Source organism: Schistosoma mansoni, chromosome 2 (genome assembly GCF_000237925.1).
Source record: "Schistosoma mansoni strain Puerto Rico chromosome 2, complete genome".
Classification (NCBI taxonomy): domain Eukaryota; kingdom Metazoa; phylum Platyhelminthes; class Trematoda; order Strigeidida; family Schistosomatidae; genus Schistosoma; species Schistosoma mansoni.
The window spans coordinates 33,214,622-33,231,692 of record NC_031496.1 but is presented as its reverse complement, the minus strand read 5'-3'; the positions used below and the strand labels follow the sequence as shown (position 1 = coordinate 33,231,692).

At 34.3% G+C, this 17,071-nt stretch overlaps 1 protein-coding gene across 1 annotated transcript in view; it reads left to right on the top strand.

Moving 5' to 3' along the window:
- Nucleotides 1–4,441: 4,441 nt before the first annotated feature.
- Nucleotides 4,442–17,071, top strand: part of Smp_146950 (hypothetical protein) — a gene marked incomplete at both ends in the record, with an annotated part of 126,748 nt that continues 114,118 nt past the window's right edge. Inside the window, one exon of the mRNA XM_018796423.1 lies at nt 4,442–4,487. Coding sequence (XP_018650637.1) covers nt 4,442–4,487 — 46 coding nt within the window. The remainder of the gene's footprint in view (nt 4,488–17,071) is intronic.

The window sequence follows — 17,071 nt, the reverse complement described above, 5'->3', positions numbered from 1 at the left end:
TTCAATTATTGAATAATTTGAACTACCTTTCAATTATTCATTAGACTCTACCGTAGTAGTAGGTACAAATACAGGATAAGTGATTATCAATTCATTTGGTATATGTTGGTTTGAATTTTCCCATCGATGTGTTAGGACTGCGACTGATCAGTCTCTACTATTGGCATATGTGCATAATGTGTGTATTACCTCGATATTATAAGTAAAGATGGATAGTGGCTAGCGGTGGAGTCCAGGACGCATGTTTCATCCTATTTAAGACTCTCGATGACGTTTGAAGCGAACGGTACTGGATTCAAGTCCCAGAGTGAATATCAAATCTGATTTCTAGATACATCTAACTAACGAGTCCTAAATGGGATGAAACGCTCATTCTGAATTACACTACTAACCACTATCTATCATTGTTTATAAAGGATTATACGTTTTTTAAATGTCACATTACAACCAAGAAATAAACAAGTTGAAAGTTTTCTGACAGTTTTTTTTTCTTTCTTCTTTCTTTTCTTTCCTCCTTTGTAAAACTGATCTATGCTATATCTATGTAACATTAAATAAACATATGTCAAGGGGTTACAGTTTCCCATTTTTATCATTCAATATAGATTGACATTCATTATTGAAATGTCATTGTTAGAGAAATGAATAACATTCATTTATTATCCAAATGAATAAACAAGATATTACTTGATATAGTTACCATTTATATCATATACATATAAACTCTAATATACCGATATGAGGAGTTAGGCATATACACTATCGGATACCGGTTTAGTGATCTATCGGTTGAGTGCTTTGGCGCGAGACTGGTAGGTCCCGGATTCGAATCTCACGAGGCGAGGTCGTGGTTGCTCACTATTGAGAAGTCTCACAATTGGACAAAAGGAGCGTTCAGTGCTTTCAGATTTTCAATAATGGTCTAATATCAATCGGTTCATGATCTCAATGAGAAACTTAAGAATTTCCACAACATCATACTGAAAAATTTATATATTTTCATCCAAGCACTTATATGTATTGTACCATTAAAATGTCACAACGGCTTTGTTAAAAAACAATGACAAGTTAATCATTCTTCTATTGTCTATTTTATCCTTTATATGTATTCTCTTCTTTAGACTATACGTTGTCTACTTTTTAGGTTTTAGCAAATATAAATTCTTTCATTTATACTGTTGAGGTGATCCAGAAAAGTTCTCGCAATAAGACAAAAAACTCTGAGGAAGCACTAAGAAGCATTTTATCCAGTAAGTGTTCACTAGATGTTTTGTCAGAAACATCACGAAAGTGAAAAGTTACATGTAAACTTTATGATTGACTGATTACTAAGACTGTTACTATGTTTAGTACCATTTCAGAATTTTCGTGAAAGCTCAAAGACTTCTAAAATACTATAATAATCTTATATTTTCTGTATTCGAATGAATCTTTGCAGTGAAGTACTTCTTGCATATTTTGTGCCTTTCCTCTCATATTCAAGTTGCTGTGTAGTTCTAGCTTAGGGGTGGGGAGTTACAAGAATAACTTAGGAACCGAGTATACCGTTCAATTAACAAGACTTATCATATACCATTTATATAATCTATTGTTCTATGTGACATACTTGAAACCACTGTTTATTATTGTTCTATTTCACTAATATAGTTTTGAAATGATCTATGCAGACTTGTTGACTTTAACCTATTACCCTTCTCAACTTTACGAAACTTTTTTAAAATATTGTGAATGTTTTATCAATATTATAGAAACTATTTTGTATATTTGTACTTATGATGTAAGATGAAGTGATCTGTGTTATATCCTAGTGAAGACATAAGTACGAATAACTTCCGGGACCTATCAATGGACGATTGTTCTATATATATTCTTACTATTGAGTAACTAGATTGTGTGTATATCTAGATTCATCTTATTATAAGCTTCATTTTGACCTATGGATTTTTATTATACGATTTACTGTCCCTAAATTATATTCAGTTTATTAATTATTGTCTCCCACGTTCACAACCATATTTGGCTTGATCTTATACAAATATTATTTTCTATTTGATGATGTGATGCCGTCTGTCTGTCTGGTATATAAACCGTGTACAGCAGAAGCTGTAATAGGTGTTCTGAACTCAATTGGAAGGGCTAGACGGGCAAGAAACCAATAAGGACGCTAGATAATTCATACTGTTCGAACGTCATTGATTTGGTACAGTGTTAAGATCGGAAAAGTCATATTTCGATTGGTGGATAATTCACCTGAGAGAAGCCGGATATAAATTCATAACGAATGGGCATACGTCCTATCTTTTATAAAGTCATAACAGTCTGTTTACAGCACTCATACATGAATAAATAACTTGTATATAATAATAATAACTGGATAGGACACACTTTGAGGAAATCACCCAATTGCGTCACAAGACAAGCCCTCACACATGGAATCCTGAAGGCCAAAGGAGAAGTGGATGACCAAAGGACATATTACGCAGAGAAATAGAGATAGACATGAGAAGAATGAACAAAAAATGGATAGAACTAGAAATAAAGGCCCAGGACAGTATGGGTTGGAGAAAGCTGGTCGGCGGCCAATGCTCCATTGGGAGTCACAGGCATAAGTAAGTAAGTAAGTAAGTAAGTAAGTAAGTAAGTAAGTAAGTAGGTAGGTAAGTAATAATAATAACACAATTTGGATAGTCCACATAATTACCTTCCATCATAATACCCAATTAGACTTTAGATAACATTTTAATTGGTTAAACTCAAGTGACTGTATATTCTTCTTCTGGTTCGGATATATTCTTTACAAGAATTAGCAATGAACACTATCATAACTATTACACATTTTAGTGGTCCGATGTCCGGAGGCTTCGTTTCCAGTTCTTTCCAGTTAACAGATATAATCTATCTGGTTCTCTGTGGTTTGGTCCAGTGAGATCCATTTAGCTTTGTGTATGAGCTTGTGTGAGAATATTGTGCCGCCTATAACCAATTTGTTGAATGCACATAGGTTTGCAAGTTTTCTAACATGTCTTACTTAAACTCAAATTCTTGTTGAACAAATAATAGATGACATATGGTTTTGATGGACAATTGATCATAACCATATATTATTATTTTACTATAAATATGTATATGGTGATTATTATGGTACTTGAGGTTTATGGTTATTGTTATAACTTTTAAAACAGTCATTATTGAATAAGATATCTGGCAAGTTTTCTTTTTTCAAAGGTGTTATATCTTGTAGACGCCAATTGTTAGAGAGCAATGATTTATCGATTGGACCAATAACATACGAAACCAATACGAGCAGTCTATAGTACTTAACAGTTCTGCTTTCTGTCTGACTCAGCCAGTTAAGTCAAGAACACCAATAACAGCCTCTGAAATATGAATCATTTATTTCAAACATACTGGGTTTATATACCAAATAAACTGACCACATCGTACCATAAAATAGGAAATAACATGTGGCTGTGAATATGGGGGAACAGTAATTAATAGACTGGGGATAACTCAAGAATGGTAAATCGTACAATAATAGTTCATAGGTCAAAATAAAGATTACAATAAGAGGGATACGAATATGAATAGTTTAGTTACTTAACAATTATAGAATAGGAAATATACCCATCATATTAGTCCATAAATAGTTTTCGAAAGTTACCATTCATAGTTCTCTTCGGGATATAATAGAAGGTCAAGGATTCAAATAATGCTACTTGACTATCATTAGTGAAGGTTCAGATCATCTAGTTGTTGATATTTGTTGCTATATGCTCATTCTGTATGGAATAGATCAATAAAACAATTGTTTCAAAAGTTATTCAGAAAATATAGTCTGTGGCTAGCAATGATATCGATAAGAGGCGTTTCGAATTATCCGGGAATTGTTAGCTAGATGTCATCTCATCCCAGTGTCGATATTCACTGTAAGACTCAACAGTCGATTATTTGAACTGTATATGTATGTTGTGAAATAAAAGCAGATATGAAAAGGATGAATAACAATTGGAAAGAACTGGAAAGGATTGCCCAGTACAGAGTTGGATAGAGAATGCTGGTGGGTGGCCTATGCTCCTCGACGAGGGGTAATAGGCGTAAGTAAGTAAGTTAGTATTTATGTGTTGTAGCATTTGCAGCGAAAACAAATATTGGATTCAAGTCTCAAAGCAAACATCAACACTCAGGTGGAGTCAAACTAAGTTGAGAAGTCTTAATTCATAACATACATGGTTCCAGGTTCTATTTCAGGATACAATCTATCTATGAAAAGACTTGTTTATCTAAATCCAAATATCTTACTAATTTGTATTCAACAAAAAATTGACATTAATATAAAATATCTATCTACCATCATTTACCATTTAATGGACAGAAATGACAGAATTGACAGAAACGTTATGTAATAAATTAGGTTAGAAACTGTTCAGCATATATATTTAGAATGGATGATTCTATCATAGATAATATATACAATACAAATGATCTAGGTATCTATCTATATATACAATACATATCATCCAGGTACCCTATAGGTAAATCATCTTTTTATATTCAGAAGATGATATAAAAGAGAAAAAAAGGGGGTTACTAGTTAATAAAGTATAACCCTTTTTGACCAACTTCCCTCACTTTACTTCATGGATACATAGATATAGTAGATACGGTAATTCGTAGATTAGTACACTAAAGTACATAATGAATGTACCAATTATGATACAAAAGAAATGGTAGTTTGTTTATTACAGTTTTTACTTTAAATAGGATAATTAATCATTAAATAAATGACACATTGAAAATGGATTATCCAGTAGTACAGTGTGCAATATGAGATCCAGAATGATTGACCCTAGAAACAAATTCAAAGCATCAAGTCATCTTTTACCAAAGAATGTTGTGGTGGTTAGTATTCGATATGATTTTTAAACTTCGTATATTCATCGTCTTGATAACCGATACTCGTTAACTCCCCAACGGTGTATAAATCAAAAGGCGATTAGGAAGTGCTGATTGCGTTCGTTATTCAACTATGCACATATATTCAAAATTACAGGTACGTTAAGCAAGCATGTAAGAGTAGTGTCGTAAAGGAAACGAGTGAGCGTGCAACTGATCGAGTCAATGAACGAATGTGTGAGTCAACGAGTCAGCAAGTCAGTGAACAAGATTAAGATGTACATATATGTATACATATGGAAATGAATGAATCATCGAATCAATTAAGCGACTAATAGTATTGCTAGCAGAATGAATATATTGGCCACATGGCAACTCGATCGATAGCATTCGATCAGCACCAAGACGGACTTGACACATATGACATTGATCACCACCTAGTGATCAATCAATCGTGATTACATCTCAGTCCTACAGGAGGTCGGTCGCGGCCCGAATGGCTCAGTGGTAACGTCTCTGACTATAAAGCTGAGTGACATGTGATCGAATCCGTCAGGGAGAACCAGTTCCCTCAAGATTACAGGTACAACTTGCTGACGAGTGTCAAGTAGCACGAAACCCCGTTCCAGGGTTTCCTGGTGACCACCTCCAACCACCATCTTATCTCAAAATAGTGCACGCAGTGTCGAGCCACCTAGACTAGTGGCCACATTGCAACTTGATCGATAGCATTCGATCAGCACTAAGAGAACGCATGACATTGATCACCACCCAGTGATCAATCAATCGTGAATATATATGCGTAGGCGGTAAGCAATGCTCAAGCATACATATTCATACAAGTGCTAGAATAATAAAGGTACAATAGTTTAGATAGGTTGTTGTTGTTGTACGTATGACTTTGTCCGTTAAATAAGTTAACAAAAGAGATTAACCAAATTAGATATGAACAAACTCAATTGTACGACAGCTGCTATAATGTACATCGGAAGGGTAAACAGAAGACTTTTTTATATATTTCGTTCCATAGAGCATGAGACTAAAAGGCATCACAATGGGACGCAATTTCTGAACGCTACTTTGTAGTTGAAACATTAAAAAATTAAAGCCAAAGTTATATTTTATAGTTGTAATCATGAGTCAATTGAAGCCAGACCACCATGGAAAACTTGGAAGCACTGAACGGCCGTTTCGCCCTATTGTGGAACTCCTCAGCAGTGCGCATCCACGATCTCGCCTTGTGAGATTCGACCTTGGGAATTATCAGTGTCGTGCTCAAGCGCTTAACTAGTAGACCACTGAGAAAGAAATAGATGTCAGTTTATCACTGCTTTGGTAAACTGATACATTTGTTATCATTAGTATTGTATATGGTATGTTATCCAATCTTCATCTACTTGTGGCGGCCTGCTTGAAAATCTGCACTACCTGTTCCTCTCTACAATCTAGATATTTCAACAAGTTATCTAATTTAGTTTATCTTAATACATCATTATGGCTATTAATCGCGTAAACTATTCAGGCGCGTTTCTGAAAAGTGTACAACCTTTCGCTGTGCAAGTTACAAAAAGCCCAATCAGACATATCATGTTTGCTAGCAATATGCAGCGAAGAGAATGTACATTATTTACGTACCGATTGACTGAATCGCTAATTTCTAACTAATGATCACTCAATATTTATCGTCAGAATTGACGAAGAAGTAAGAAATGGAAACTTTGATCTCACAAACATATGACACTGATCATCACACAGTGATCAATCAATTTTAAAAACATCTATGTCTTACAGGAGGTCAGTCGCGGCCTCCGATAGCTCAATGGTAACATCTTTGACTGTGAAGCTGGGTGATACATGATCAAATCAGTCAGGGAGCATCATTTCCCTGAAGATCACAGGTACACCTTACTGACGAGTGGCAAATAGCACGAAACCTAAGTCAAGGGTTTCCTGTCGACTACCTCTAACTACTATCTTATTATGAATATATAGCGTATTAGGACAAAGCACTGTTAATTTGTTTTTGAGACTGAATAATGTACTCTAGTGTATGCATCAGTGGAGACTTCTGATGCTCCTCACTAATTCATTAGGAATATAATTAGTATATAAACATTTAAATAATGTTTTATAACTAGGAAGCGTTATTTTGATTAGATATATGTCAAATACATTATTTACTATATCCATTCGAACATCCTCAGTTTATGATGTATTACTTACTTACTTACGCCTGTTACTCCCAATGAAGCACAGGCCGCCGACCAGCATTCTCCAACACAATCTGCCCTGGGCCTTCTTTTCTAGTTCTGTCGAGTTTTTGTTCATTCTTCTCATGTCTGTCTCCATTGCTCGTTTTGAAAATTCTGATCTTGGTGTTGGTTGACAATTGTTTTGAGTTCCAGATGTTCTTCATTCGTAGATATACTGCTCTTGCTTTGCCGATCCTCGCCCTCACATCTGCATCAGATCCACCGTGTTCATCAATAATGCTGCCCAGAAATGTAAAGGTTTCCACATCCTCCAAAGCTTCTCCGTCAAGTATAATTCGATTGGTGCATGTTGTTTTGTATCGGAGAGTCTTGCATTTCCGTTTGTTTATATTGAGACCTACCGCTGATGAGACTGCTGCTACACTGGTCGTCTTCTTCTGCATTTATTGTTGCATGTGTGATAGAAGAGACAGTTCATGATGTTTACTAAAAAAATGCTTCGATGGATATCATGAATAGATCAATGTGAGACCACTATTGAAAATCTAGATGTACTGGACGGCCGTTTTACCGTATTATGAGACTTCTCAACAGTGAGTATCCACAATCTTGCACACGGCAGTCGAACCCCAGCACGTTCAATCCCTCGCGCTGAAATGATGAACCTCTGGACATAATTTACCCTCAAAATCTGTGACTGAAGTTAATTAATTTTCAAGAAAAAGTACCTTACATAAAAGTAACATCTTACAAACATTCCATGAATGAAATACCTATCAACATATTTCCATAACAAACCATTCCGTTAACATAATCATTAAGAGCTTATATAAAAACTTTTTTTCAAATTGACCATAGTAACAAATTTTGTTTCTAAGATAATTTGAACCATAAATGAAATCAAATGAGACTAAACAATGTGAAGGTTGTTTTTTCTCCTACTTTTAATCTATTTATATATTTGTATAACAGATATACATACATAGATGATTTAAATGTATTAGTATTAGTATTAGTAGTAGTAGTAGTGGTAGTAGTATTAGTAGTAGTAGTAGTAATGGTAGTAGTAGTAGTAGTAGTAGTAGTAGTAGTAGTGGTAGTAGTAGTAGTAGTAGTAGTAGTAGTATTAATAATAAAAGTTTGTCTAACTGCACTAAACACACAAAAAATAAGCGAAATAGTGACTTTTACACAATATATGTAACTCTTTTAGGTAAAAATGAAGCCCAAAAGTTTATTTTGGCTAAATAAGTCTTTTATATCTAGTTAGGCTAATCTTTATCAACACTATGTATATATATATATATATACTAAGTGAATTTAAAATTCACCCCATTTCACAAGCAAATGGCTATCAGGACTCAGTAGCTGAGTGAATAACGCGATGGCGTGTGAAGCGAAAGGTACCGGGTTTGAGTCCCAAAGTGAACATCAACTCTAAGATGCAGGTACATCTAGCTGACGAGTCCCAAATAGTACGAAACATGCGTCCTGGATTCCACCGCTAGCTACTATCCATCTTTGCTTATTATGTAAGGTCATCTAGAAGAATGAACCAGTTTATAATTTGATAAGCACAATTGATAGATATTACGTAACTACATAATAACAACTATATATCGAATGTAAGTTGATAATTCTTGTGAATGGAGACGAATTAAACTCAGTTGTTTATTGAGTTTATGAATTGAAAAAAAACATTAAAAAATAAAAACAAGATTTGAAGGGTATTTTGTAGAGATTTTAGTAATTTTTTAACAGTTGAGATCATGAATCAATTGATGCTAGACCTCTATGAATAGCCTGGAAGCAGCGGATGGCTGTTTAATCCTATTATAGGACTCCTCAGCAGTGCGCATCCACGATCTCAGGACCTATCAGTCTCGCACGCCAGCGCTTAACCACTAGACCACTTTGCTGGCTGGTATCCAACGGTGTTAATGTCTAACTTCAACCAATACACGAAACTGACCAACCATCCACAACGGATATGGTTGAACTCCACTGGTCAATACTTCTCACTAGAACTCCAGGAAATACCTCATGAAGCCAGTCACTAGTGAGCATATGATCATTATTAGAAGGGGGGTCTGTTGTGAGAAATCAACTCACTGAAGACAATGGTGGCTTAAAAACAAGATTTCATTAAATTAGAGTAAAGAGAATGCTGTACAACTGTTTCTATTTTAATACATACATTAGGATTCCAGTTTTTTTTAGTTTAAGATTCTGAAGATTGAAATCATTAAACTATCAGTTATGTTTTTAATTGATCAAATAACTTTCGATTTAAAATTCCAGCTATGACTTATAAAACTTGATATTGCTTACTTGAATCTTTTCAATGATGTTTACGACTATAATTGATCAGACTCTTGAGATAGTGGAGAAGATTTGTAGCTCAGGTGGATGATTTTGATGGAGTTTTGTTCTCTCAGCTGGATGGTTTGGTCATGGAGCTACCATCGTCCTTATGAACGATATCATTAGCAAAATTTTTTGGGTGAACCACATGTGGAGAAATTCGAATGCTTCATTTCTACATGAAATTTGTGCTGATAATGTCGTTCAGAATGATGATGAAAGCTCTAAGACCAAACCATCCAGCTCAGAGAACAAAACTCCATCATGATCAGTCTCTTATTGGTATATGTATATACTGTGCGTATGAATAAGAACTGGAAACAACTGGAAATGATTATCCAGAATAGGGTTGGATAGAGAATGCTGTTGGGCAGCCTATGATCCTCCATGATTGGGTAACAGGCGTAAGTAAATAATTAAGTAATATTGTGTGCATTACCTCGATATTACCTTAATTCACAAGCATTATTTAAGTACATCGGGCTGACGAGTCCCGAATAGGACGAATATGACGAAACAGGCATCCCGAATTCCACTGTTAGTCACTATTCATCTTTGTTTATGAATCATTAACTTTCATCTTGGTAGTACAAAAAATCAAAATTTATCTTATGGTAATCTGTTGAAAAGAAGAGTCGATTCTATATTAACACAAAATAATGTTTTTTCAAACTTTACCTAGTTAAATTCATTTCATAATGTAAACAAACTACACACATTCTTCATCTTTATAAAGTTGAATTTAAATAAAATTCGAAAAACTCCTCCTTTTAGAACATTAAAAAAAAATCGTATAATAAATCTTATATTTTTAATAGTTGAGATCATGATTCAATTGAAGCTAGACCATCATAGAAAACCTGGAAGCGGGATCCTGGATGAGCATTACTGAGGAGTCCCACAATAGGACAAAACAGCCATCTAGTGCTTCCAAGTTTTCCAAGGCTGTTTAGACTCAAATGACTGTTGGTCTCAACTATTAAAATTACTATATTTACTTTACTTACTTACGCCTGTTACCCACAATGGAGCATAGGCCGCCGACCAGCATTCTACAAACCCACTTTGTCCTGAGAACTCCTTTCTAGTTCTATCCAATTTTTGTTCATTCTTCTCATGTCTGTCTCCATTTCTCGGCGTAATATATTCTGTGGTCTTCCTCTTCTCCTTTGGCCTTCACGATTCCATGTGAGGGCTTACCATGTGACGCAGTTGGGTGCATTCCTCGATGTGTGTTCTACCCACTTCCGGCTCTTCTTTCTGGCTTCTTCCTTCATTGGAACCTGCTTTCTTCTCTCCCACAGTAGGTTGTTGCTGATAGTGTCTGGCCAACTGATCCGAAGTATCTTGCGTAGCCGACTGTTAATAAATACTTATATCTTCTGGATGATGGCTTTCGTAGTTCTCCTTATCTCCACCCCCATACAGTAGAACTGTCCTGATCTTGGTGTTGGTTAACAAATTAAAATTACTATCATATCCACAAAAAACCCATTCATCATTGTATCTATGTAGGCTGTTTTGTTCAATTCATTGTAATATCATTATAGATAGATATGTCAAATTGACTTTATGTTTATTCATAAATAGAAATCAAGTTTTGTAATAAATATACAACACACCATTGAGATGTCGTACCTTGAATATTAGCTGAAACTATATATGTATGTATATATCATAGCCTATAGTGATAACCGGTTGTGATTGTGTTTCTTAAAAGGTATGACTTATGTAGGCTAATTTTAGATATTTAGTAAGTAAAACATTAGTAAGCAAAATAAATGAACTTCTTTAGTTACTTACGTAGGCTTGTTACCTCTTTGTAGAGGAGGAGCGTAGGAACTATAAGACACATATTGAAGAAATCACCAAACTGCGTCATAAAGCAAGCTCTCACCTGGGACCAACAGGGCCAAAGAAGAAGAGGAAGACCAAAGAACACATTACGCCGAGAAATGGAGACAGACATGAGAAAAATGAACAAAAATTGGTTAGAGCTAGAAAGGCATTACTCTATGGGATATATACTGTATTCAAGGATATATTTTTTTAGCTAAATACTAGTTCATTTTCATGTATTTACTCAGATAAAGGTACGGGTGGATGCTACTGATGTGAACAGACTTTAAGTAGTACGTATCATCTATCGAAAGAGAAATATCTGGAGGCAGAAGGTTAAGAAGATTGGAGAAATGAGAATGAGAACAGAGAATGATTGGTGTGGAAATGAACGAACATTGAAGTATGAGACGATTGATTGACAAAACTAATTATAATCAAAATGAGGGTTTGTAGAAATTGTAGTCATTTTAATAGTTGAATTGATGAGTCGATGTATGCTAGACCACCATTTAAAACCTGGAAGCATTGGACGACCGTTTCGTCCTAATATGGGACTCTTCAGCAGTTCATATCCCCAATCCTTCAAGCGGGACTCGAACTTAGCATCTTTGGTCTCACGCGCGAACACTTAACCTCTAGACCACTAAACTTATGAATTTGACAAAACGAATTAATCTATTTCAGATGTTAATTAATTTTAATATGTAAGTATTTGGAAATTTTGGTTTTTGGTAGTTCATTCATGGCTAATGTCAAACGTAATAGAAATATGCGTCAGTTCATGTTGACGCAATCAGAAGGAATTGACAGGTTACAAATTAAAAATATCCAACTATTAGTAGCTATATTGACGAAGGCTGTATGAAAAGAGGTTAGAAGTTAGGAGATAAGATATAAAATATAATATTAAAACGAAAGTTAAGGATATTGAATAAAATGTAAGTTGGTGTGTGTACTAGTTTAGCCATCTTTAACCCTCTTCTAACTTAGGTTTTGTTAGTTATCACTCTCTTAATCAACAGGTAACTGTTCAGTGTCAATGCTTTAAAGTCTCAATAATCTAGTTACTAACTCAATAGAGTTCCATGAACTTAAACTCAATATTAATAACTTAATAGTCATACAATGGTATAAGGGATACATTTTATAAAATATTTGAAGCCTACATAGACTTCAATTTTCACATCTGAATTCTGGCTATGATACTGCCCGGGTGCCCAGACCGAAGCAGGTGATTTTCTTAGAAGGCGTCACCCGGAGCATTCGACCTAAAGATCTGATCCACAAGACAGTGGAGCATCGTGAGTAGATGCAGTCACATGGTAGCCGGTGACCAACAATTGATTCATACGCCATTTGTTCCCTCAGGATACTGGAGCCCATGTACACCATTGTTTTGGAATCAGAGTTTTCTAACTATTCTAGGTGGACTTTCCGTGTCTATCAATCCGGTTCTGTCAATTTCGTAAACAACGGAAAGAACGAGAAATTGGTAAATAGTACTTCCCTGTTAGAGGCTATATACGCGTGGCCGTGTAGAGAGAGAGAGAGGGCCCTCTTCACTTTCGACCGTACCAGGGCATTTGGGGACTACTTAATTAACAATAAAATATTCTGTGAACTGGTACAATCAATTCATTTGGTATCGTTAACTTGCATCTTCCCATATTTGTTTAGGACAGCAACTAATCAGTTTCTTATTGTCATATTTGCATCCTGTGCATATTGCCTTATTTCACAATCATTCTATGTAAAGATGGATAGCGGTTAGAAGTGTAATCCAGGCCTCGCGTTTCGTCCTATTTCGGATTCGTCAGTTGAATGTACTTGCATCTCACAGTTGATATTCACTTCGGGACTCCAACCTAGTACCATTTTCATCAAACGTCATCACGTTATACACATAGCTACTAATCTCTGAAAACCACTTCCTTGTACAATAGGTTAAAATTTAAAATTCACTTCGTATAGTCCCAAAATGAACAACACTCAGTTGACAATATCCAATTCCAATTGTTCAATATAGACAAATATATCTGTATATCGCCTACACTTATCCATATTTATATTGAATAAATAAAAATTCGGTAATTGGTTTCATTGAATAAATAAAGCACAAATTATGAACCAATCAAATTTCTCTATTATTTTTTTTTTATTTTTTTTTGTTATAATTATTATCTATATATAACTGATGTCTCTATATAAACACTAAACTGATTGAATGCGATGGAAATCTTTTAAACAATCGTTTACACAAATCTCAATTCAAATACTACAAAAAAAGATTCCTTAGCAACTACGAAAAAAAAATTATGAAAATTTTTATTGATTAACAGAAAAATACAAAAAAAACCGCAAAAAAAAACAAAAAAAAATAGAAAAAAACAAAAAAAGAGAACAAAATAGAAAAAAATTCGTTTTTTCCTTTTTAATCATGATCAATGTAACTCCATGGTTCATTCTATTTACATGTTTATATTTAATTATTCAACTGAATTCAGTAGTAACCATACATAATTCATCTTATTATTCATATACATATACTACTTATATACCACCAGTTATAAGTAGTAATAATGATATTCAATTAAAATGTCCATTAATTCATGCTAAAAATGGTGATTTATTAATAATTTATAAATCAAATTTATCTATTTATCAAGTTGATTTGAATGAAATTAATTTAAAAGTGAATTATTTAATTAATTTTAATGATACTACTGATACTACTGATAATAATGATGATGATTATTGGTGTAAATTATATCGTATTATAAATAATGAATCGTTATTAGTAACAGAAATTCAATTATTATTTACATCTAATACAAGTAAGTAATTTGGTTCTTCTTTGTGTTGTGGGTGTGTATGTGGTTATTATGTATTTTATCCGTATAGAGGGATAGTAACTAATAATGGAATTGACGATCCACGGATGATCCTGTTTAGGGCACGTCAGTTGAATGTACCTGCATTCTAGAATTGATGTTCACTTCAGAATCTACAATTTAGGGATCATCGTATTTAGGATATATTACCTGAATGTACTTTGATCCTAGAATGGATATTCACTTCGGTACACGATTTAAGGCAGTTTGAATAGGATATATATGTGCTAATCAGAGATTGATCATTTAGAGTGTGAAACATTATTGAGAAACTTCATGTAAATAGTACAAAAAATAAATTGATGTTTAGGACTGTAATTGATCAGTCTCTTACTGGCCATATGTGCATACTGTGCATATTGCCTCGATATAGCTTTAATTCACAAGCATTGTAAGCAAAGATGGATAGTGGCTTGGAGTGGAATTTAAACTTCACCCCATTACATAATCAAGTAACTATCAGGACTCAGTAGCTGAGTAGATAACGCCGTGGTGTTTGAAGCGAAAGGTATTCGGTTCGAGTCCCAGAGTGAACATGAACACTGAGAAGCAGATACATCCGGCTGACAAGTTTCAGATAGGACAAAACGTGAGTCTTGGATTCCACTGCTATCCACTATCCATCTTGGGTTGTAATAATATTTATTGTTTAAAGTATTTTATAATAGTACAAATATTTTTGTGAAGTTGAATATGTTTTTCAATTGTTCATTAGGTACTTTTTAGTAGCTCAATTTAGATAAATAAAAATAAAAAGAAGAAAGATTACTTTATTTATTCCTGTTAACACCCTGTCAAGGAGCATAGGCCATCCAACAAACATTGTCCATCCAACTCTGACCTGGACATTCCTTCCTAGTTGTTATTCATTCTTTTCATGTCTGTTTCCAATTCTCGACCCAATCTGTTCTTTGTCTTTCCTTATTTTTTTCATTTCTCTTCAAGATTCCAAGTTAGATGAATAATATACTCATTACAACAAATGAAGTAAATGAATGATTGTATAAATCAGGGTTTAAAATACAATGAACAGACCGATCAACTTCATGAACAAAAATTTCATGGATAGATATATTTTGTCTTATATAGTCACCAAAATTATAACATATTCCTGGTCTAGCTTCATCTGACTCATGATCTCAACTATTGAAATTACTATAATATCCACAAAACCCCTTCTGATATTAATCAACATATGTTTACTAGTGACTAGCTTCAAGAGGTATTTCCTGGAGTTCTAGTGAGAAGCAGTGACTAGTGGAGTTCGACCAGGTTTGTTGTGAGATATCAACTCACTGAAGACAATAGTGGATGTGTCGCTCAATTTCGTAGTATGGTTGAAGTTAGACAATAACACCGTTGGATGCCGGCCGGCTCAGTGGTCTAGAGGTTAAGCACTAGTGTGCGAGATTAATAGGTCCTAGGTTGGAATCTCGCGAGGCGGGATCGTAGATGCGCACTGCTGAGGATTCGCACAATAGGACGAAACGGCCTTTAAGCTGTGGTTCCAGGTTTTCCATAGTGGTCTAACTTTAATCGACTCATGATCTAAACTATTGAAACAGATATTCTTCTTAGTTCTATGAAATTGAAATCAGAACATTCAGCTATTAGATAACAATTCTGTGATCAAAATATTCAGTTGTTCAGTACTAGATTTAATGAAGAATGTATATTGTTATAAGATTCAAGGACGAATCACCTTTCCAATGTTTTCCTCTTTCAATAGTTACCTAGCTAAGGTCCATTTATAATGTAAAATTATATATAAGTACAGTATCCTTTGTTTTTCATAACCAATAAGTTACTATCTTCAATTCATCTCACTATTCAGCACTAAAAGACCCTTACTTACTTACTTACGCCTGTTACTCCCACAATGGAGCATAGGTCGCCAACCAGCATTCTCCAACCCATTCTGTCCTGGGTCTTCCTTTCTAGTTCTATCCAATTTTTGTTCATTCTTCTCATGTCTATCTCTATTTCTCGGCATAATGTGTTCTTTGGTCTTCCTCTTTTTGTTTGGCCTTCAGTATTTCATATGAGGGCTTGTCTTGTGACGCAATTAGATGATTTCCTCAAAGTGTACCCAATCCACTAAAAGACCCATTCTATACTAATCTATGATAGAATCAGTGTGAAGGACTTAAACATCTATCATATTAAACTTTCATCATTATTCTATTAATTTTAATTAAAAGAAAGTTATATAAAAGAACATTTAGAAAATTCTATTTATCCATTTAAAACAAATGACCTTGTACAAGAAAATACTACCCCTCCCCCCCCCAAAAAAAAGAACGAATTATTCAATTTAATTAAAATGACTTACCTAGTTACTTACTTACCTACGCTTGTTACCTCTTATGGAGAGGGAACCTTAATTATAATTGATGCCTTTAATATAGGTCTTCGTTTCCCCTGTCTCATAATAGTAATAATAATAATAGTAATAATAATAATAATAATTATTATTATTATTATTATTACATCACTGCAATCAATGGTAAAGTTGTACTATATATTAATATTGATAACAAAATAATTAGAAGGGGTTTTTATGGAGTCTTCAGTATTTTCATAGTTGACACCATGAGTCAATTGGAGCTAGACCACCATGGAAATCTGGGTTTGAATCTCGCTAGGTGGGATTGTGGATGCGCACTTCTGAGGAGTCCCACAATAGGACGAAACGGCCGTCCAGTACTTCCAGGTTTTCCATGATGGTTGAGCTTCAATTGACTTATGGTTTTAACTATGAAAATAAAACAATTATTCATTTTCTCAGGAATTTTATTGAAATTTACGGTTATAAGTATCTAAGGATACTACCCCTAACTCAGGGTCTGGAAAAGTTGGAGAAATGAA